The sequence below is a fragment of the Leptinotarsa decemlineata genome, unplaced genomic scaffold (genome assembly GCF_025532065.1).
Source record: "Leptinotarsa decemlineata unplaced genomic scaffold, Ldec_3_MD MMD2_P_RNA_scaffold_12, whole genome shotgun sequence".
Classification (NCBI taxonomy): domain Eukaryota; kingdom Metazoa; phylum Arthropoda; class Insecta; order Coleoptera; family Chrysomelidae; genus Leptinotarsa; species Leptinotarsa decemlineata.
In genome coordinates this window covers 5,509,276-5,533,529 of record NW_027412526.1, presented here as the reverse complement: position 1 = coordinate 5,533,529, position 24,254 = coordinate 5,509,276, and the positions used below count along the sequence as shown (strand labels likewise).

Here is a 24,254-nt window from a genome sequence, read left to right as displayed (position 1 = left end):
ATCGACCTAACGAATCACCCTCTGAAGTTTCGTACCGTAGTTAGGAAACACCCTGTATAAAGGTCATCGCCAATCTTTCCAACACACTGATGACGAGCGCTTTCCAATGTAGGCACAAAGAAAGTAATTGAACAATTGTGTAACGCAAAAAAACAACAAAATGAAACGGTTATTATTTACGAGAACATCAATAAAAAAACGAAAAGTAGGCCATTTCTCTGGTAAAACACGCGACAACGAGGAAACGAAATTAAACAAACGACGTATGATATAACAACGCATATTATTATTGCAAAACGGACACAAAATTAATATCGCCGAGTTTCCTACATAAACGGACCTTGAGAGCCCCCACGATTGGACTCGAACCCTCCTAAAGAAGTTGTTGAAATACTGTTAGATAACACCATGGGTGTTTATCCAAAGACTTTCCAAGACGATCAGTTCGACTTTGGTGCTTTTGGAGTGAGTTGAGCATAAGTGAACGCAAGGTGAGTCGTCTGGATTTTCAATACAGGGTGCGGAGATTATGTTACTCAGAAGATTAAGAAAAAATTGTTTAGATAATCGTTGAAATCGGTGAAATATTTGGTCAGAGATATCTTATGTGTGTGTGAATAGTAAAAGGGTTGCCACTTTTTTGTAGTTGAAGTACATTGATTATTGAAGGTAAGAAAATGAAAGTGTCAAAATAAAGACAGTATGCTGAATAACGATTTTTATGAATACTTGATTAGGAGCTGTTTGCCAGATTAGCACCCCATGCTTCTTTACAACAAAATTATTTTTTTTGTGAATAGATTTATTCTGATCTCAGACTTATTAGAAGTCATTAGTTACATTAAGTCGTAGGACTTGTTATCGATGTTGAACACAATCTTGAATTAGTTTCGAATAATTTTTTAGTTTGTGTTGCTATTAAATCGTGTTTTTTAGTTTTTTGAAGTATTATTTATTTTCAATTTTTAAGTTTGGCTTGCTATTTCAAGTCCGTTTGTTTTAATATAAAATATATACGCATGTACAAATAGTGTGGTTGTTTCACTTGCTCTCACACAGATACTGATGAGGAAGTTATTTAATCCTGATCAGGATGATGAGATAAACTTATGAAATTATTGTATTGTCCTTTCTTAAAATATACCCTATAAAAGTGAAATAAAAAAAACAAAATGATGCAAAAGCATTGTGGAATACAGTGAAAAAAATAAGTTCGTCAGACAATGAAGGTAATATTGTTAAAGTAATAGTGAAGGGGAGAGAAATCACAGAGGACAAAGAAATGGCCAATGAGTTCAATAGATTTTTTGTAAACGTAGGTAAAAATTATGCGTCCAGAATTAAAAAACCTCTGACGCCACCCCCTCATATACATCCCATGGAAAAATCCATATTCCTTTTCCCATCAGACGATCAAGAAATTGGAAAGTTATTGATTCATTGTCAAGTAACAAAGCTCCTGGGATAGATGGCCTGAGAGCTGAGATTTTGAAAGTAGTAAAAGATCAAATAAAAAAACCACTGGCACACATAATTAATAAAATGTTCGAAAGCGGCTTTTGGCCCCCTCAGTTTAAAACATCATGAATTATACCTATATTTGAGAACGGAGATGAAAAAATATATCGAATCGAATTATCGGCCCATTTCACTTATACCAAATTTAACGAAAATCTTTGAAAAAATATTGAAAGCTAGACTAACGGGGCACTTGGAAAGGCACAACATCTTATTCAATATGCAATTCGGATTCAGAGAGGGTAAATCCACCCAAAATGCTATTACTTTATTAACAGGTGGAATCTATGAAAACGTCTGCAAACAAAATCTCACGTTGTGTGTGTTTTTAGATCTAGCAAAGGCGTTTGACACAGTTAGTCATCTTCAGTTGTTGTAAACTTTGCAGAACATAGAAATAAGAGGTACTGTATGAGAACGGAGTTCCACAGGGAACGATCTTGGGTCCAGTTTCATTCTCCATATAAATATATTAATAATTTGTTCACTTTAAACTCATGTGGAAAAACAATAAGTTTTTCTGATGACACAGCTATCGTATACCATGGGGAAAACTGGATCGAACTCCTGAACTCTTCTGAAGAATTCTTGTCTGATATCGAGTACTTCGGCAATTTCGTATAAAGGTTTTGTTGTAAAATTCATTTGTTTATGAAGCATCAGTTTTATGACACCCCTTTGCAAAATTTTCAGCGTTCCTCTCTAAGTCCGCAGTGCGAACTTAGTGAGGAACGTTGGGCGGCATGTTGGGCGTATACATTCTCGAACCATCAGTCTACTCTTTCGTAACTGTGTCGTGAGTGTCATACCAATTTTCGTCCAAATAGAAAATTTGCCGTTGTTCTTGTCTATATTTAGTTATTTGTTCTAAGTATTTCTTACGCAATTATTCTGCTTTCCATAACTGTTTGACGTTTGTTTATTATTTTAAATCTGAATCCTAGTTTCTTTATCTAATTCTGAAGAGTTTTGTCACAGCAGCTCACGTTATGGCCGGAAGTATTCAATTTCTTCTTTATGATTTCAGTTGTAGGAATCTCATTGCTTTTGAAACAGTCGTATTTGTCGATTTTATTAGATGCACATCTGAAGGTTTTGGTAATTCCGTATCACATCGCATCTTGCGTTCATAAGGTTTGTTTTTGACTATTTTACGTACAGTTGAGAAAGGAATTTCGGTCAAATCTGATGTTGCTTGTGATAGTTTGTTTCCCTCGAAACCAAACTTGAGATGTAGATTCTTTTATACATTGAAACATACTTTCTGTGTTTCAATATTCAAATGCATCCGAATCTTATTCACTGGTATCTTTTGTTCACCATCGCATAGGAAAAAGTCTGCGTTGTTACTCGTCATTACTATTAGTACTTGTCCAAGGACGCCACATTTAAAACAGATAAAAAATTTCAAGTAATTATAACTGCCCCAATATCGAATTTCAACACTCAAATCGCGATCAATTTCTGAACTGAACATTGACAACACGAAGTGTATTAACATCTTCGCATTCTCTTCGTCACCGTAATATGACTTCAAATTTAATATTATGACTCTTCAGCCAATCATAAAACTCGGTTAGTAAAAATTATGCAATACGAACCGCCAATTCTTCAGTCCACGTGGACTATATCTCAGCGGCATTATTTCTTTGTATTGGTTTTTATGGCCTTTGAGTTCGCCGACAGCTTTAACTATTCACAATACCGGTTATTTCGACTATACTAATATAGTGTAGTGTGGAAGCTATTCTAGAGCAAAACACGTATTGTAGTTTTGTAAATAGTCCACTTGAATACTGTTTTTTAGGAATTTTCTAACAATTGTTCTTTATGGTGACTCGTAGAAATCAAGTGAACGTAGAAAAGTTTTTGATCTCTGTTTGTTTTTCCGTTTATCTAATATTTTCGGTCTCTTCCGTAATGCAGATTAATGTTAAACGTCTTAGAAGTCTGGGAATGAGTAAATTTAAATGCATTTGGAATCACTTCCCTAATAACGTGCTATTATAGATTTTAAGAGAAAGTCTGTGTATCCCAAGCAAACCTCGATGTTGATAATTAGTTTTTACTGCATACATATAAATACAATTACCGTACCTATGACATAAAACAGTGTCTTTAAAACGATGCGACAAACAATATCATCGTTCTTCGAAGCGTGTAGCATAACCGTTAGTTTTGCGGCGACTCTGTATGTCGTCTTCATATTGTTGACTGAGGGACTGATTCGTATTCTTCTATCAAGATATGGAAAAGGTAACGTAGACTTCCAACAATATTATCGCAATATTAGAAGTTAAAAGTACTCAAAAAATCAATCTGTGATTCGAAAAAATATGATATCATTTGGGAAAAAACAGAAATATCGTGTTCTGTTAATTCGTCATAAAACGGCCCTACTGCTTCACTGGTAGCCATTGAAGGGTTTGCAACATATTTCTTATAGGTGTTATCCTCGAACATTGTAAGATTATTCGAATAGCACGATTCGGCATCTTTTGTAGTCTGTTTATTTCATTTTGATCGAGACAAAACAGAATGGTAGAACATAATTTAGACCACTGCCCCACATATGGGGAACATCTTCTTAAATAGTTGATTTTGTAAGCTATTATTTTGATAACTTGATTAGCAGGTTCCTTGAATTTCAAGTTGCTGTCATTAGTTACACCCAAGTACACGAATTTGTTTACCTTCTCTGTATTACTGTCATTCAATCGTATAAGTAGGTTTTCATTATTATAATCTCTATGTTTCTCTAAAAACATTTATTTTGTTTTATTCACGTTCACCTTCAGCAGATTTGCAGAGTAATATCTATACACCCTTTCAAGACTAGCGTTTAAAGTATCAACACACTCATGTACATCTTCACTACTATAGTATAGTAGGGTATCGTCGGCAAATAAGTGGATTCTACATTCTTCTGCTATGGTTACAATCTCATTCAAATATATAAGGAAAAACAATGGTCCCAAACTAGACCCTTGGGGCACACGTGAATTATTTTGCACTTTATCCGAATAAACTTCCTCTAGTTTCAAGCTTTGCTGTCTATTGCTCAAATAATTCATGATCCAGTTTAGTGCCATTCCATCAAAACCTACGCTTTCAATCTTTCTAATCAATCTGTATCTATTTACAGTTTCAAATGCCCTTTGAAGATCAAGAAATACTGCAATTGTATCCATTTCCACACTTTTCTTCCAATCTGTTAAAACACATTGTAACGCAGTTTCACAACTACGTTTGCTCCGAAAACCCGAATGATACTCACAAAGGACCCTATTACTCTTCAAATAATTCACTATCTGTTCATATACAGCCTTTCCAATACTTTAGCTGTAGCATTAATCGTGTTCCAGGTGTTTGGAAAAAATCTTTCCTTTCTCCAGTATTCAAAAGTGGAAACAGAAATGATATTCAGAATTACAGGGGTATCTCGAAAATTTCTTGTATTCCCAAAGTATTTGAATCTTTAATTACGGATGGAATATTCAATAATTTCAAACACGTCATTATAGATGAACAACATGGATTCTACAAGGGAAGGTCTACTGCCACCAATTTGGCTGTCTACCAAAACTTCATCACAAATAAGCTTGAGCAAGGGTTCCAAGTTGATGTTATCTACACGAACCTTGCTAAAGCCTTCGATTCAGTTTGTCATGAACTATTAATTTTAAAACTTAATAATCTTGAAATAACGGGCAGATACTTGAAATTTATTAAATCCTACCTCTCCGGTAGATCGCAGAATGTGAGGATAGCTGACAGTATGTCAGAAACAATTCATGTGACTTCAGGGGTTCCGCAAGGTTCGCACATTGGTCCTATATTATTTCTACTTTTTATTAATGATGTTAAATTAGTGTTTAAATACTGTAATATCTCTCTGTATGAGGACGACCTTAAGTTTTTCAAAATAGTGCAATCTACCAATGATATTGAATGTATTCAGAATGACCTAGATAGCTTTTGTACCTTCTGTTATACTAATTGTCTGAAAGTTAACATTAAGAAATGTAATGTGTTAAGATTTTATATAATAAGACAGCCTGTCATTGGAAACTACTCCATTAATGATGCAACTCTTCAAACTGTCAAAAGCTTATGCGATTTGGGAATTACTTTCGATAAAGATCTAAGCTTTATTGATCATGTCAATAATATCTGTAATAAAGCATTCAGAATGCTCGGATTCATTAAAAGGAATACCCGACATATTACAGAATATGATGCTATAAAGACATTATCTTTTTCACCGCTTCGGAGTATTTTGGAATATAATAGTGTTATTTGGTGTCCTCTTTATGCTTGTCATAAAGAGAAGCTTGAAAAAGTGCAAAATCGCTTCTCTAAATATATAATTTGGAAACTTGGCCGACCTTACTTTGGATTTACCTCGCAAATGAGGCTGTCTGTTATAGATTTATTATCACTTGAGGACAGACGTAAACTTGCAATGGTTCTATTCCTTCATAAAATAATAAACTTCCACTACAATTGTTCAGCTATTTTAGATGACCTAAAAGGAAAGGAAGGGAAGATAGTAATCAATAATGTTATCCAATTTGGTGCTAAAGAGCCTTGGGGCAAGTGTCTTAAGGCGAAACATCGATGTATACGAGTGAGGATGACAGTGTTCCATGTAAATGCAATTTGTTACCATTCATTTAAAGTAGAACTCATGTGAATGATATCTGATTTTTATTCCACAACGAATGTTTGAAATACAAACTGAGTAGAGAAAAGTATCAGTGTTCATATAGAATTATTTGTTTCGAAAGAATTCTTTTTATCGTGTAATTTAATATTTATATGAAAGTAGCTGTTTCAAGAGGACTTTCTTTCAGAGGACTTTCTTTCAGTTTGTGCCTGAAAGTTACTTCTTTGCATGATCTACACATCCATGTATAGAGTTACTCATTTTCAAATTGATTACTTCCTTCCTTTCTTTGGAAGATTCCCTCATCCTTTTTTTGTATCAAGATGGAGTAGTAGAAAGCCAAAAACTTTCTTTCCCAAAAATTAATCACTCCTAAAAATATAACCCCTTCAATTCAAATATTTGTTTACCTTCTTTAATATTTTTACTATGTTGTTTTCTCATCGTACGATACAAATCTAACACATTGGAATATTGCCCGTTTTGTGAAGAAAGAAGGCGTAAACGTAGCTTATAGAACGAATAATAACCTAAGTAAATTTATTAAAAACAATAAGGACAAAACTTTGGTGTAGGATAGATCAGGAGTATATAAGCTGACTTGTGGCTCTTGTCCAAAACTGTATATTGGCCAAACAGGAAGAACATTTTTCCAACGGATTAAAGAACATAGGAGTAGTTTTGTAAATAGAAAGACCAATTCCACATTTGCAAACCATCTTTTAGCAGAAGGACATGAGTTCAATCATGAGTACGAGGTGTTACATTTAGAAGAGAAGAGTTTGAAACTTAATCTTCTAGAATGTTTAGAAATCAATAGATTCAGGAATTCGGGTAATTTACTGAATGATAAATTAGAACTCAATAACTCTCCGTTACTGAATATATTTTTCAAATGTGAAAATGGAACATAAGTGCAGGTAATTCAATTCGTTAGAAACTCAGGTAAAATATCAGCTACTTAAAATTCAGGTACTTCGTTTATAGGTACTTTGATTTCAGGTACTCCATAAACGAAATATATATTTAGTATTGAATGTGTAGAATTAGTTGAAAGACACGCCAGATGAAGCCATTGTATGGCGAAACACGTGTTGCGTTTTTGTAAAACAATTTAGTGAAAATCTCACAATAAAGTGTTTTTGGAATACGTTAACACATTTTGATCATGTCCATAAACAATAAATTTCCTTCAATTGTCCACCTTTTGCCTTGAGTTCCTCTGTTTTACATTCATTTTTTGTGGATTGCCTATCAATTTTTATTTTTATTGAAGGACATGTTAGATCTAAAGCGTATAGTAATATATTGAAAAAAATCGAGTATACTTCGTTTATTTCTAAGCCGCTTTCATACACAGATTGGTAGTTTTCGTTACTCAAAAATTCTTTTAATTTCGATAACTAATTATCTATATACATATCACCACATATTATAATGTTCTAGTATCCTGGTTCAGAGTTTATGACAATCTGCCTATGAAAGTGTCTACTGACCCCCCCGATGGTCTATATAAATTGAGTACACAGTATTTCTCGTTTCCAATCAAGAAACCAAGACTAGAGTGCTCTATGTGCATCTCATCCTCTCTAGACCTAACACTCTTCAAATCACTGAAAATAATATTTTCTGCGGCCATCTTGTCATCAAAACTGAATGTGTGTATAAAACTTCAGATCAATCTATCATAGAAATTATCCCATATAAAAACCAAAAACCTTCTAGATCTACCTACTCTCCACATTTTTCTGGAGAGAGAGGCTAGATGGACTGCATATAGACTTGTGCACATTGCCAATTGCACAAATCAATTCAAAGCAGAGTACAACAGACTGTTGGTTGACACTGGAACTCACAGCACAAGCCGCATACACGTTGTTGGACAATATGTATGCGGCTTCCTTGAATTTTCTCCTATTCAGCCAAGCTAGTATTCAGCCAAGCCAGCGTAGAAATACGCAACATATGGAAACCCATCATCAAGCGAAAAATGGCCAACTCCCTCCAAAACGGTCATCTCCTACGGAACCAGTGAAGCGGAAAATGGAAAGCGGGGATAAGTGAAAGTACTCGAACAACCTATAAATAGTCATCTCTCGGAGGAATCAGTCCAGTCATCACCCGAAGACGATTGTAGATACTAACAATCGAAACGTCGTGAAGTAACGTGACTTCACGTATTTTACTTGTATTTTATTTCACTATTATTTCATTTCCGTTGACAGCCTGGCACTAAGGAATGCAAGGAGTATGAATGGGATCGGGATAATAGTAGGAAATGAAAGGAATGGTGTGAAGATAATGAATGTCTATGACGAACCGGGTGGAAGGAGAAACGCGAGGATGAAATACGCAGACTCTTTGATGAATGGGAAGGAAGAAAGATTTTGGTTGGGGATGTGAATGCTGAAAATGTTGCCTGGGGAGGCAACATCACGGATGACAGGGGAGAGGACATTTTGGGTTGGGTAACCGAAAGAGGTTACCAAATCGAGAATGACTGTGAGAGTCCGGCAACTTTCTCCAGTAACCGAGGGGAAAGCCGGGTCGACTTGACCATTAGTGGTAGTGTGCAGGTTGATGACTGGAAAGTGTGTATGGAGGAAACCTTGAGTGACCACCGCATGATTGAGTTCTATCTGATGGGGCTACCGAAGATGAGGAAAGTCATGGTGATGAACGTCAGAGGAGCCAACTGGAATGAGATTGTTGGACTACAGTAGGGATGAACTACGATGTCTAAGTCTAACAGGCCTTCTTACAGGTCACTGTCATTTGAATAATCATATGCAGAGACTCGGACTGTCGGAAGACAGTGTGTGTCGCCTCTGTTTGGAAAATGATGAAACAGCAGAGCACATACTCTGTGCCTGCCCCGCTGGAGACCAAATCAGGTTTTTAGAGTGCGGCAGAGCCATACTTTCACCATCTGACCTGAAAAACCAATTACCATACAGACTAATCAGCTTCGTTAAGAAGCTGGGTTTATTTGGTTGAGTGTGAATAGGCGTGAGCCACAATAAACCTTTGCGGGTTGCGGTAGAGGGTCGAATAGACCCACTCACTTTGGACCTAAACTAACCTAACTTTATATGAGAAATTGGGCAAATTTTGTAACTTTTGTCTGATTTCTATTCTTCTTCTTCTCTTCTTTTATGGGCTTTGCTTCCCTTCGGCGCAGTAGACCACTCTGATTTCCATTGAGTGTTTTATTTGTTGAGACCGGTTCTCAAGTAAACTCAAGTATACTTGAGAATAGTGTAAGAAACCGAAATTAGTCGTAACAAATATAGTAATCAGACAAAAGTTATTTTTGTTATCCTATATTCGAAATGAAATCATACAAAATGAATGAATAAGTTATCAATCGAACAAGCCAAAAATGAAATTTAAGCATTTCGTAATTTTCATGCCATTTTTGATAAGATAATTGGCATCGAATTAATTTTCAATTGTACCAAATTAGAATTTTTACCCATAATTCACATTGATTGGGTTCAAGTTCATTATAATTTGTATAATGTTCTTTTAATGTCACGACGTGACATTTATGATCGACGATTAACCACAACAGTGCAATAAAATAATAATAAAATATGCATCAATGTTTATGAGGCGAGTTTTGAAAAAATCATAACACGTAAATTCTATGAATAATTATGAAAATAGCTCTGACCTGCGACAATATAACAAGGTCGGTGTCACTTTCCAATTATTTATCTGTGGGTACTCCTCAAAATATTAATTTTATAATTATGCAAAAAAAATCAAGAGTCTATAAACAAAGTTTTGGGTCATTGACATTCAGTTATAGATTGGTTTTTGATATTTGGTTATGTTAAAACTCGATTTTCAGTTTGTACACGAACAAAAACGAACAACTATTGATTTTTATTCAACAACATTGTTGAAAATTATTTGTTTTAAGATGGTAAGTGATAAAATGTTATATCACGGCACTAGAGTTGAAACTGATTTACTTAATCCTTGCAGAACTTTGGTTTGCAATCTTTTTCTTGTTAAATGAAGAATTTGTATAACCTCTTGATGTTGTTTTATAGTGTGTCCAAGACAACGTGCACTTGATGAAACCGAAAAAGCTCGCTCACTTCCGAAGATATGCCGAATCCAAAATTTGCTTAATCCGTTTCTAATTTCTCTGACTTCATTAGCAGAAATATGACCAAATCAATTTCACATTCTCATTGCCACTATAAATAATGCACCCTGTGTACGTACTTCCAGGACTAGCCGGAAAAATGCTTCTCTCTCAAAGGAGAAGCGTCTGGGAAGTTGGTATTTTAAATGTCAGTTCAAACTGACTCTATCAGAATCTTCCCTAGAAAAAGATTTGATTGTGTATTCAAGTCATAACTCCTAATGGGAGGGTGAACCGCTTCGTTACGTAACGCGTTACGGCGCCAGTCTGTCTGGGTTACCTTTTTCTCACGCATACGTCAGCGGAAGGCAGGCTCCTCCTCTCTCGTCGGACAGACGCTTCTCTCTCCTCTCTTCGCATGACTCAGTGTTTAGTGTGCGATAGACATATACTGTTGACAGTATTATAAAAATGTAACCAGCAAACAAGTTATATTCTTTCATTATGTAAAACGTGGCTTTAATGATACTAATGATGTACATACACAAAATTATTTATACATTATTAGTATCATTATTTAATCCTACGAAAGTACCAATAGGTTCATGATAGCTATAATATTAAAAAAATGTTTTTTCGTTAACCAGCTGTAGCACCCCTACGAACGACAACCCTCGGAAGTCGAAACTTGTGCGAGCTAGGGATTAACGAGGTCTTAACTTTTAACGTGTGATTCCTAACACGGGTTGGACGATAGCAAGTGAAAATCGATCGTTCAGACTAGGGCTTGAACCACCGACCAACACGGCAGTCAATTCGAGTAAGTGAACAAAGGACCCACGTCGAACCGCTTGGCTACCGACCTACCGAATGTATGTACATACCAAAATAATCAATGGAATATTTTATTAATAAATAATCTTTCCTTATACATTATCATATCAACATAAGTAATAACCTAAGCTTTTCTCAATTTGAACAATTTCAATATTAAATAGTTCAACTTCTTCTTTAATCTTCCTGATGATCAACATATAAATCTCTCTCTCTCTCTGCCATTGGAAATAAAGCAATTGGATATTGTCTTTCAATTAGTTAGTTGAAAGAATTATTTCTGCTATGCGTATAATGATTATGATTATTATCAGATGAAATTTCTTCGTTTCTAGTGAAAAACTGTCTGAAAGAATTAATTTATACCCTACAAATTCTTTTTAACGTTATTTTCAGAACGTCTGCTTTTCCTGAAGCCTGTCCTTCCTGAAGTTTGTCCAAAACACAAAGCTCAAGATCGTAATGAAATCAGTAATCACAGACCTATCTCAATCCCAACTTTGCCAAACTTACAGAAATAATCTTGTATAGCCTTATCTATTGGTCCTCTCGACATATAATATCTGATCATCAACATGGTTTCATGAATTCTAGATCCACAATTACGAATTTAGCTGATGTGGTGTACACAGACTTATCTAAAGCATTCGATATAATCAGCCATAAGTTACTCATTCATAAATTTTCTTGCATGAGTTTTCAAAAAATGTATTGTCAGATTTTGGAATCTCATCAATATGTATACTATCATGACTTCTCTTCAAATATGCACTCAGCTACTAGCGGAGTCCCGCAAGGATCTAATCGTGGCCCCTTATTGTTTTTATTATTTATTAACGATCTGTGCAACTCGTAAACCCGCAATAGATCATTGTTTGCTGATGATTTAAAACTTCACACATCCATAAACAGTTCAGATGACTAGACCATTTTGCAGTGGCAGATTTATTTATCACAAGATTGGTGTCTCAAAAACCGCCACCATTTGAATATATCTAAATGCAAAATTGTGACATTCAGTCGGAAATTCAATACACTGAAATTTCCTTACCACATTGATAACATTCTATGGGAGATAACAGATAATATCCGGGATCTAGGAGTCTACTTTGATCATATGACTTTCAATTACTACAATACTCACATTAAAAACTTAGCTTACCGCACTTACTGTTTTATTATAAGGAACTGTAAGTATTTCCATAATAAACTTACGCTAACCTCTCTGTATTTCAGTTTGGTGAGGTCAAAACTAGAATATGAACCCATAATATGGAATCCCATATCATTAAAACTTATCCCCCAAGAAATTGTAATTTCTCTGATCTGCTTTATGAAGTAGAATTTGTAGCATTAGAGAAACGGACAAATCAGGCACCCGTTTTATTTTTATATACAGGCTGGCCCATTAGTACAGTACCTCGCCTATAGGTATTGTGGAGTATGATGACATGTTTCAGATAAAAGTTGTATGGTTTACTTTGTTGCTTATTTTGAAACATTTTGGAATATACAGAGTGTTATTTGAAGCGGGGCAATTCAACTCATCACTTTTTTAAATGGGCTCCCTGTGAATATTTCCACTGTTGAACTGAGCAAAATCTTTTACATAAGGAGGTATTTCCTATTTTCGAAAATTTTGCGGCGTTGTCAAGTTGATGGTGAAAGAAAGAAAATCTTTGGAAAAACAGACCACCACAGGCCATTATAAAAATTTATGGATGAAATTTAGGCAGAATTATCTGAGACATGCAACACGATGAGTGAGTTGAAATGTTGGTATGGACTGAAAGTTACATTTCTTAAACAGGAGATTTTATACAGAGCCATTAACTTGACAAACCTTAAATATCAAAGTTTTTTTTTCTCGAATGAAACACCCAGTATGTTATGTCACCATTTTTTAGAACCATCTCATCCCTACAAATTTGGATGAGATGAAATAGTCTCTGAAAGTGACAGTTTTTGAGAAATTTACAATTCATCATCTTCAAGAGGAAGCAGTTTAATTTTACACTTGAAGATGATCATTTGGTGATTGAAACACGTGTTGAGGTGTCAAAAATAACGGTTTGGTGTTGGGACTAAACTCCAGTACCTAATATTCATAACTACACCAAAGGTTCAACAGTGCATCACTCTAATATCGATATTTTTTGTTACAGTTTATATGAAATTAAAAATAAGTCTCGTGCGAATCTATGGTAAATGAGGGTATAAACGTTCACAATCTTTTTTTTCATATCTTTCTTTTATTGTTCCATGTTGAATGGTATGAAACATTATTTTATCAATTATCTATAGGTACTTAACTCTGAAAATGGGAAACTGTCAGGCAATAAACGCTATCATTATCATTGACACTATTATTATTATTTTATTATTTTGGAATGAACATTTACTATCTTTATGCTTATTTACAAAACTATTTTACAAAAAAAGGTATATTAACTATATGAATATATTCTCTCCTTCAGTTTATTCTCCATAAAGCATGAGAAATTATTGTCTCCTTGAACTTGAAACTTTCACTGTTATGTACCGTATTAACTCAATGTATATGACCTTAACTCTACTTGACTGAACACGAGAAAGTAATTAATAATTTTATTGTTTTTCAGCTGTGAAATGACCTATTTGATGTTAAGAACCGGTGAGATCAATATTGACTAATTATTCAATTGTGATCTTACTGATTCTGATATTAATATGTCAGATAATTCATTGCTGAGAAACTATACAGTTCTGAAGCTGATTATCTATCTATACTAATAAAAATATGAAAGTTCATGAGGCTTGTGACTCTTTCACGCCTAAACGACTGAACAGATTTAGATGAAACTATTGGCCAAAATGCATGTAGCTTTTATCAATCAGAAATCAAAACATTTGGGATATTTGAAAAGAGTTCAATGCCTTTTTCTGTTTTTCATCATTAAACATCTTTGACCATTTCTAGAAAATTGAAAATCATGACGATATTTAGAATGAAATGACACCCCACTCATAATTTTCTGAACTAGGCTTTCTCTCTGACGTAAGGAAGGGAAAGCACTGATTGTGACGGTTTCTCTTTTTTGAGGAGATCTTGTTCGCCTTTTATTTATTCATTTATTCATTTATTTAATTATTCACGGCAGTGCCTATTTTTTACAAAATAATTAACAAGTTCACACATATGTATTCAATAGTAATCTAAGCTATGTTCAAGGATAAAATATATAAAATAAAATAAAAAAAAATCGTAAAAATAAGTTAATGAATGCCAAAGCAGAATTAAAACATTCTAAATCTACATTGTATGTATTTGAAATTCTCAAAATTCTACCTACAGATTCATTCCGGCCATAGTTGGTGCGACAAAAGGGTAATTTGAAGATTTTCGAATTTCTTGTTCTCCTTGGATTCACATTTGATGTTATAAGTTCGACAAGTTCCGGGGAATTGATGCTACCATTGATTATTTTATGAATTAGTGTAAGATCTGATTCTAATCTTCTATGAGCCAGAGTATTCAAGTTAAGAATGTCCAATATAATTTTATAGTTATATTCACCAATACGATATCCTAGTTTATATGCAGAGTATTTTATGTAGTTTATATGCAGCATATCAATATCCACATAATATGAAGGGCACCAAATTGTGGAATTGTATTCGATTATTGATCTAACAACTGGACAATATATGATTTTTATTGAAGTGAGAGATAATTAATTTGCAGATCTAAAAATTAAACCTAACATTTTTAGTGCTTTAGAAGTAATATTTGTATGGGGTTTAGATGACATTTTTGGGTCGAGAGTGATTTTTAAATCTCTGATTGTGTTTGTTGTTTTCAGTTCTGATTGATTGATTTTATATGGGCGTTTAATGGGATTTTTGTTTCGAATAAAAGTAAATTTTTGACATTTGTCTATGTCGATTTATATCACACCAGATAAATCGTACTGTAATAATTCTGTATCAGTTGAGTCATGAATAACTTTACATCTTCAGGTCATCAGCAAACAAAAGAAATCCACTCTAAAGAATAACATATTTTAAGTCATTTACAAATAGGTTGAAAAGCAATGGCCCTAAATGAGAACCCTGTGGTACACCCGAAGAAACTGTGATTGAGGAAGATACTGAGTTACCAGATTTTACAAATTGTACTCTGCAGGCTAGATAATTTTTAATCCATTTCAGAATGTTTTCTTGAATACCCAAAGCGTTTAGTTTATGCGACAACAAATTGTGGATTACTCGGTCAAATGCCTTTGAAAAATTCAAATGCCTTTGAAAAATTTTGGCCGAAGACTTTTCTACACTAGATTTTTGGAGCGACCATTTTGTGGAAGATGAGAATTTCTTTCGTGTTACAGAAACTGAATGCATGATCAATTAGTGTATTGATAATTTCTCTCTTGGTAATTCAAATACAGTTTCATGTCAGCTGGTTTTCTATTTACAAATATTGCCCACTTATTGTGGGCCATCTTCATTCAAATCTTGAAACAGCACCTAGATCCACACTGCAATATTAAGACCTATGTTAACGTACGGCGCCATTGCCTAGGGACTAATAGTTCTACAAGCAACGGCCATCCAAAAATTATATCAAATGCAGCGATTGGCTTGTTCAAACATAACAGGAGTCATGAGAATAACACCAACCGCGGCAATGGAATTAATTACTGGTCTGACCCCTCTGGACCTGCACGTTAAGGAGGTTTCGTTAATGGCCATGTTACGATTGCGCACGGCTGGTGTAAACCTCGAAGTAGGAATGGGTCAATTGAGGTTGAGCCTATGGAGAGAAGCGCTTACTGCGCAACCTCTGCTGCAGGCAGCCAGTGATGCAATTGAACCCAGGTTTGTGTTTGATAAAGCCTAAAAAATACAACTAAAACAACACAAAGTCAGATGCTACAAATGCAATACGCATATATATATATACAAACGGCTCAAAAACCAAAGAAGGCTCGGGATGTAGAGTGAAATCCAAATCACTGAGCCTAAGAATTAAGTGAGGAATGGGAAAAATACCAGCCTGGTTCAAACAGAACTGGCTGGTATCTGAATCGCCACAAAAGAAATGACCAGGAAAGGAATTTCTGGTCAAGCATTATTAGCCTTGAACAGACAACGTGTTACCTCAAGGTTTGACTAGAGTGCCATCAAGATTTGGCCAAAGCTCAGGTAGATAGTAACATTATCCTGACATGGGTAATGAGTAATGGGTAATGAGTAATGGGTAATTTACATGAGTAAAGGTAATCGCATTGACGACTCTTTTGCCAAGAAAGCGGTTGGACTAAGAATTTTAGGACCCAGTGACACCTCCGGCCTGATGACTTTGACAATTGCGGAACTAGCCAAACGTCAAACCCACGCTCAATCCCTGAAGAGATGGGATGGAACCAAAGAATGCAGTCTTGCCAGCATCACCATGGGCGACCCTGGGAAGCTGGCGCTGAAGAAATATCTGGCGATGACCAGGAAAAACCTACGCTTAACAGTAGGATTTCTGACTAGCCACTGTCAGCTAAGGAAACATCTCCATATTATGGGGCTAGTGGATACACCTCTATGCAGGATATGTGAACATGAAGATGACACTGTAAGGCATGTCTTATGCGTGTGTCCGGAGTTATCGTCAATAAGAGAGTGTGTTTTCGGCGAGTCTTGGCCTACATCTGCCGATATAAAGGAGAGGTCTCCCAGAGACCTGTCCACGTTCCTGGAAAGGACAGGATGGACGATGACCTAGGAAGACAAATCCTCGGGAGGATGTACAATGGGTCACATGTGGCCTAAGTGCTGCAGATACAGATACAGCAGTTCTGTGTGAGCTTCCTTCTACATTATGAATGAGGTCCAGTTCTATGTGTTCATATGAAGGTTTCATCATCTCCACCAGTTTCAATAGCTGACGCTTCAGACCGTTAACAAACAAAGATGCAATGTGCATTCATTTCCTTCGAAGGAAGGTCTATTTTGCATTAGAAAAAATTGTACATTCAGAATATTTTCTTTTCAGATGACTACGACGACTCAACTATTGGTGATGAACCCATGGACGAGCTACAACAGCTCGGACTCAGCGAACAAGAATATCCTAGCGAAAGAACAGAAAACGAGAATAATGAAGGAGTTGTACAAAATAGCCGACAAGGAGCTGAGAGAAAACGAAACAGCCAGGAGAGAGTGTTTGGCGCATTTGAGGGAATGGATTAGGCAGAATCCTGACATAGAAAATTGTATTATGGGTAACGTATACATTTACATCGAATTTTTTACTAACTACTGATCATTTCACTGATGTTTATCAAAATCCTTTGGTTCTTAATGATATCATATATCATCTAGATACAGAAAGAAAGAAAGAAAAAAAGAGATAAAGAATGAATGAAATTTATATGTTTCATAGATGACCATGTTAATTCATACTTGAGAAAGTGGATTTACTAAAAAAAATTACGATTTGAACTGTGTATACAGAATCAAAAAAGTAATGAATACACATATAAAACCTATAAACTCATATATTCTATTTCATTCTTATCGCCAAACCACTCTGTTCACATATTTTGTTTTAATTGTACTCTAATCTGTATATGTTGTGAATAAAGTTATTATTATTATTATATCATTATTAAAATAGTTATGAAAACATTCTTCATATGGTGAATATGTCCACCAGCGATCAAGTGTAAAACTAATGTACAAACAAACAAAACACCGAAAACTCTAGAATCAGTTCAACAATGATTTAATCAGTATTTTACGTAATAAACAGTGTACGAGGAGAAGAAAGTTATTCACGTAATTTACAGACGAAGATCTTGAAAGTTGTGTGAGGTTGCAAATGTTCATGCGTATGTTTCTGACTGTGTGAGGTGTGTCAATGTATGGGTTTCATAACATTCATAATATTAGATCATATTTGATGTGTTGACTCAGATTATTCAACCGACCGAATATATTTTTGGGTTATTATTCAACGGAGTTGCATGAACTGGTCGTGAATTCGAGATTTCATGAACTCTTCCAGCATAAGAACATGCAAAGTGTCAATAATCTTATATTTCACATTTGAGTTCTCTTGGCTTCAAAATAGTTTTTCGAATTATTGTGGGTAAAAAGGTTTTGAAGATATAACTCTTTTGAAGTTGATTTATACAGTACGGACGTGAATACTTCCCACCCCCTCAAATTTTGAATCTAGAGGTGTCATGTCTGGTAAACGAGAAGGCCACTTAACATGACCATTTGTAGCAATCCATCTGTTTCCGAAACAGTTTCGAAACATTCTTTTTACGCCACTGAAATTATGTGCTGGTGCTCCATCCTGCTGAAAATAGGATCATCTGACGAGCCTCCGGGTCAAGATCATCGAAAAACTCTACCAACACTCTTGTTAATAAATTAATGTAACGGGATCCGTTCGAAGAACCATGGTAGAAAAATGGACCGATAATTCTGCCTCTAAATAGACCACACTAAACATTAATACTAAATCGTCTTTGCGGATTGTGGGGATGGACTAGAAATGGATTATGTCCACTCCAATAATAAAAAGTTTTCTTTTGTACCCACAATTTGAAAAATCTGCCTCATCGCTCCATATAATATTTCTATAGAAGTTTGGATCTTGTCTGCATTTATTCATAAACCACCGACAAAACCCCAATCGTCTTTCAGGGTCACCAGGTTGTAGTCTTTGCACTGGACTCAACTTATAAGGAGAAATCTTATGTTCCTTCAGAATTCGTTGAATTACAGAGTGCGGTACAGCTTTTTCTCTAGATAAATCTCCGATGGAATTATTTGGATTTTCCTCAAAGAAGGCTGAAACGTCAATTTCTGTATCTGGCATCTGTAGAGTAGGGAGAGTGAGTGGTAGACTCACAGCACTTAGGCCACATGTGACCCATTGTACATCCTCCCGAGGAGTTGTCCTCCTAGGGCATCGTCCATCCTGTCCTTTCCAGGAAGGTGAAGAAGTCACTAGGAGACATCTTCTTGATATTGACACCTGGAGGCCAAGACTCGCCGAACACACACTCTCTTTGGCAACTTTGAGGTGTCTCACGGTGCCCTCCGCGAAGGTTCTGGAAGGTGCAGCGATTTTACTGTCGTTGCGCGGCTTTTTCATCCTTCTTGGGGTTCCCTCCGTGGAGGTGCACAAGTTAGGGGGCTTTCCTACAGGGGCAGCCGGTTCCTTGCCTTTATTCAAGGCGGAGCTCTTGGCGGCCGCCACAGGAAGTGACCTTGCTGTTGGAGGTGATCTGCTATGTCCAGCCTCATTCCAAGCGGAAGATTAAGGTGGACATTTCTGTTCATCCCCAGCCACCGCCTTAGATTGAGGTGAGCACTTCTGTCCAGCCTCGGGATTGGTTTTTGCCTTTGTTGTTTCATTCATGTGTGTTCCCAGAGTAGCAAGGGAAGAGTTGGTCGCCTCTGGCAGAGCCCCGCATTACCAGAGGTAGTCTGATTACAATAAGGTTTCGCCCAGTTCCCCAACGGGATCGTTCGTAACCGCATTTCACCCTGCGGCCGTTTATCTGTCGGCACGATTCCTTACACCTTAGCTTGGGTAGGTTGGTCCACGGTGGCATATTTTGCAGAGGCTTTTGGGTGGTTTCAGTTCCCCTCACCCTACTTATTTCTGCCACCGTCAGGAGCCAGCACCGTAAGGCCACATTGGCTTCCCGGGCAAGACCTCCAGCCCCTGGCCGTTCCCCTAAACGCCACCTGGGGACGCGCCCGATAGGCAGTCTAACCCAATTTCTGTATCTTCAGATTACAAAAGGTTTTTTAATTCTCCTCTTCTCAAAAACGTTTTCATTGTTCCTCAATCGACGATGAAGCACCGAAAAAAAAACGTCGATTAGGTGATTGACGATCAGGAGACGAATTGCTGTTGTGTTGCGGTGTCTTAAGCTATTTTTTGGAAAACCAAGTTGGATTCCACCACATCACATTTTTCTTGATGGGAAAACGGCATTCCAAAAATATTCTTACAGTAGTTGACAGTTACAATAATTTATGACATTGTCATGATATATTTGAGAATACTTGACAAATAGTATTTCAGCAGAGTTTCAAAGGATTTTGATTATTCATAATAAGTTCGTTTTATCGAATCAAACACATTTTTTTCCAACCGCATTACGTTCCAGTATTTTCTGTTCTATACAAAAAACGGCAAAATAAATACGGCTAGTGGAATGGCTTTGAGATGGAAATTATCGTTTTATAAATTAATACCAAATGAAGTACCCGCCTATGGAAATAGTGACGGAGCAGCGTGACTTATATATTATCTAAGCATTAGTCACTGGGATGACTGGGACAGTGCCGATTACATTATGTTATAGGATAGGAAATGTAGTATTGATCCATTACCGTTTGTGACTTAAAGTAGTAGAGTCGTTAATACACACATCGGAAAAGTCTAGGGATATTTTTATAACATACTAAATATCATAAAAATAAATGCATGAGGTCGTTTAATTTCGATTAAATTGGTACACTCGACCACCCTGTAGATTTCTATGGGTTGAACAAAGCCTGCAAAAACGGTAACTAATCTTTTATCAAGTTTTTTACAAACTGTAGGTTTTCGGCTAAAATGAATAATCTGAAAGTGTCGAGTTTGTACATTCTATGCAGTTCTTGCTCAGCAATTAAACTGGAAATATTGTGCTTTAACATGGAACGCCATCACTTACCATTGGCTGAGATGAATAGAGCTGTAGGGCTTCAAGGTGGCATGCGACAAAATGATGTAGCTCTTCGTTTGGGGGTCTCCCAAAGTGTTATCAGTCGATTGTGGCGGCGTTTCCATGAAACTGGCAGTCCAGCCGAACAACACCCAGGGCGAGGACGCGCTACAACTGCAGTTCAAGACCGATTTTTGGTCTTAACCGCAAGAAGACAACCGACAATCACAGCACCTGAGTTGGTTAACGTGTTGCAGCAGACGCACCAGGTAACCATTGGTCGTGATACTGTCAGAAATCGACTGCATGAAGCAGATCTCCACAACAGAAGGCCAATTAGATGTCCACCTTTGTCGAGAGGCAATCGCGGTAGAAGATTAGAGTGGTGTCAAGAACATCAAAACTGGGATGCAAATGATTGGGCCACAGTTTTGTTTACAGACGAATCCAGATTTGGATTTCATCCAGATTCTCGTCGAGTAAGACTGTGGAGACAACCTGGAAATAATGAACGTTTAAGACACGTCCAGGAAGTCCACACATACAGAGGTGGTACAGTCATGCTATGGGGCGGAATCATGATTGGCGGCAGAACCAATCTCGTTTTTCCAAATCGCTCCCTCACAGCTCGACAGTACCTCGACACCATTCTTCTACCTATCGTTCGCCCGTTTGCTGGTGCTGTTTGTGAAAACTTCCACCTAATGCACGATAATGCTCGTCCACATGTCGCGCGTCTAGTGACTGACTGGCTCCCCAACGAAGGAGTTGATGTATTGCCATGGCCAGCACAATCACCGGACCTGAATCCCATCAAGCATGTGTGGGACATGCTTCAACGAAGAATTACTCCGCATATGGGGAACATTCACACAACGTTTCAATTGAGAGAGCTTTTAATCGCTGAATGGGCAAATGTACCTCAACAAGACATTGACAATCTCATTTTGTCGATGCACAATAGATGTAGGGCCGTAATAAACCAGCGTGAAGGCTATACTTTGTACTGATTCCGATTTTTTTTGTATTATGATTTTTTTTCGGGTGCCAAAGAAGAGCCATATTTTTTTTTAGTTTTGCTTATATGCGCACTCAGTATTTTTGACCATTTAATAAATTTTGTTGTGAGTTACATTCGTTTAATAATCACCCGTCAACTTTTTTTTCCCTAAAGCGATCTAAAAAAAAATTATTGCCATTTTAAAAAATATCCCTAGACTTTTCCGATGTGTGTATATCGTTATACTGTGAAAACGCGTATGATTCCGTAACCTTGTCCAATCTACTACATAAATAACTCAGTAGTATAGTTTGTCTCGAATAATGAAAACGAATTTAATAATAAAAACATACTATTGAAATATAGAAAATAGAGAGATATATAAAAATCTACTTGGAAAATATGAGATATTGGAAAATATGAGATATTCTTTTTCGTAACTTTCTGAAAAGTAATACTTTCCGTCACTAGTTGTGGAAAGTAATGTTCCGACATTGGCAACAATGTTTGAAGAGTGTTACTTCACATATCAACATTGATGAAATTATTTTTAATCTTTCCAGATGACAATTTCTTACTCAGCTTTCTGCGCGTGAAAAAATTCAGCATTCCCATGGCACAGCAAACTCTGCTAAAATATCTCAACTTCAGAAAGAAATTCAACCATATCATGTGCGATTTGGATTATACGGATCCTAAAATCAATGAACTTATCGATTCAGGGTGAGTAAAATACTGAAATCACTCTTTATATATACAGGGTGTGACATAAGTACGTTAAAATATTCAAGTGACGTATTCCTGTGTTGAAATCATAATTTTGTTTTGATTTTCATGTAACGTCTAGAAAGCGCTGCGCATGCTTAGATCACTTGATGTTTTGAGTCCAAACATGATCTGCTATTCCTGATTTGCTGGTTTCTCATCGCTGTGTGTGTTTTTGTGCTCGGCAATGCGAACTTTCAATGGCCTTTTAGTTTCACCGATGTATGATTCTCCGCACTCGCAGGGTATCCGGTGAATGGAATTTTGGAATCGCAGTCCACGATTGGTGGCCTGGTTTTCAAATAGTGCGGATAGTGCTTGTGGATCTGAAGCAGGTTCCGATGTTATCTTGGACCCAATTCTTATCCTTTCTCACAATCCTATTGCAATTCGTTGTGGACTTCCTCCTCCATTGTGGAAGTGATGCAAGGTCTTACGATGTTGATGTGCCTCAGCAAGGTGTCTAGTTCTGTATTTCCATGGTTCCATATCATGCAGTTGTCAACGTATCTTAACCAGACTGGGGGCTTTTTGTGGGCTTTTTCGATGGCCAGAGTTTCAAACCAATCCATATATATGTTGGCTATAACAAGTGAAAGTGGCGATCCCATTGGCAGTCCCATATCTTGCGCAAACAATTCGTCCTTCAGTTGGAAATAGCAGTTTCGTATACAGCATTCAGTACCACCAACGGTGGAAATTCATTTGAGACCTTATCAGTGCTCGGCTGGCGCGTTCCAACATGCGTTTGGCTCTCTCCTGAGATTGGCAATTTCAGCAGAAAACCTTTGGGGATGATGTTGTTGTCTCTCGCTCGGCACGAAAAACTGGAGTGAGTTTCTTCTGAAACATTGTCAAGCAGAACTAGACACTTTCCTGAAATACATCAACAACGTAGGACCTTTCATCACCTTCACAATAGAGAAGGAAGTCCGCAACGAATTGCCATTCTTAGACGAATTGGTGGAGAGGGGTGACACTAATTGGCAAACACCCGTTTACCGAAAACTCACTCACACTGGACAGTATCTGAACCAGAAATCCAACTACCATCAATCGACTAAGCGAGGAATTATCAAGAGTGTAATAGACCGTGCTTCTGGGCTCTGTAATACGAAGGAAGGTCTTGAGAAGGAACTGGGGATCATGAAAAATGATCTTCAAAGGAATGGTTACTCCGAAGTGATGGTGTAATAGACTTTGGCTAGAAGAAAGCAAGACCATCACAAGGTCGTCACAACCAGTACTTGTACTTCCCTATATCAGAGAATTGTCGGAAAGGATAAAAAGAATTGGGTCAAAGTATAAACGCTATCCGTAGAAGCCTCACGAAAACCAGGCCACCAAACGCGGACTGCGATTCTAAAATTCCATTCACCGGATACCCGGTGAAACTAAGAGGCCTTTGAAAGTTCGTATTGCCGAGCACAAGTAACATACACAGCGAGGAGGAACCAGAAAATTGGGAATAGCAGAGCATGTTTGGACTCATTAAGATAACATTAAGTGGTCTCAAACTGAAATCATCCACAAGGAGGAACAGTGGTTCAGAAGAAAGTCCAGTCATCACCCGAAGATGATTGTGTATATTAACAATTCAAAGTGAAGTAACTTGGCTTGAAATCTTTTAACTTTCATTTTTTCTTAATTGTTCAA

General features: G+C 36.7%; 1 protein-coding gene across 4 annotated transcripts in view; it reads left to right on the top strand.

Annotated features, from left to right (window-relative positions):
• The first annotated feature begins 365 nt into the window (after nucleotides 1-365).
• Cralbp (Cellular retinaldehyde binding protein) overlaps nucleotides 366-24,254 on the top strand; it is a 46,331-nt gene continuing 22,442 nt past the window's right edge. For 2 of the 4 annotated variants that reach the window (XM_074172665.1, XM_074172658.1), the window contains exons 1-3: nucleotides 3,637-3,774; nucleotides 17,146-17,374; nucleotides 22,397-22,556. In XM_074172665.1, coding sequence (XP_074028766.1) covers nucleotides 3,766-3,774; nucleotides 17,146-17,374; nucleotides 22,397-22,556 — 398 coding nt within the window. In that variant the 5' untranslated portion in view covers nucleotides 3,637-3,765. Of the gene's footprint in view, nucleotides 492-3,636; nucleotides 3,775-10,994; nucleotides 11,159-17,145; nucleotides 17,375-22,396; nucleotides 22,557-24,254 lie in introns of those variants that run through there. The other 2 variants (XM_074172668.1, XM_074172672.1) reach the window with 2 other exon arrangements.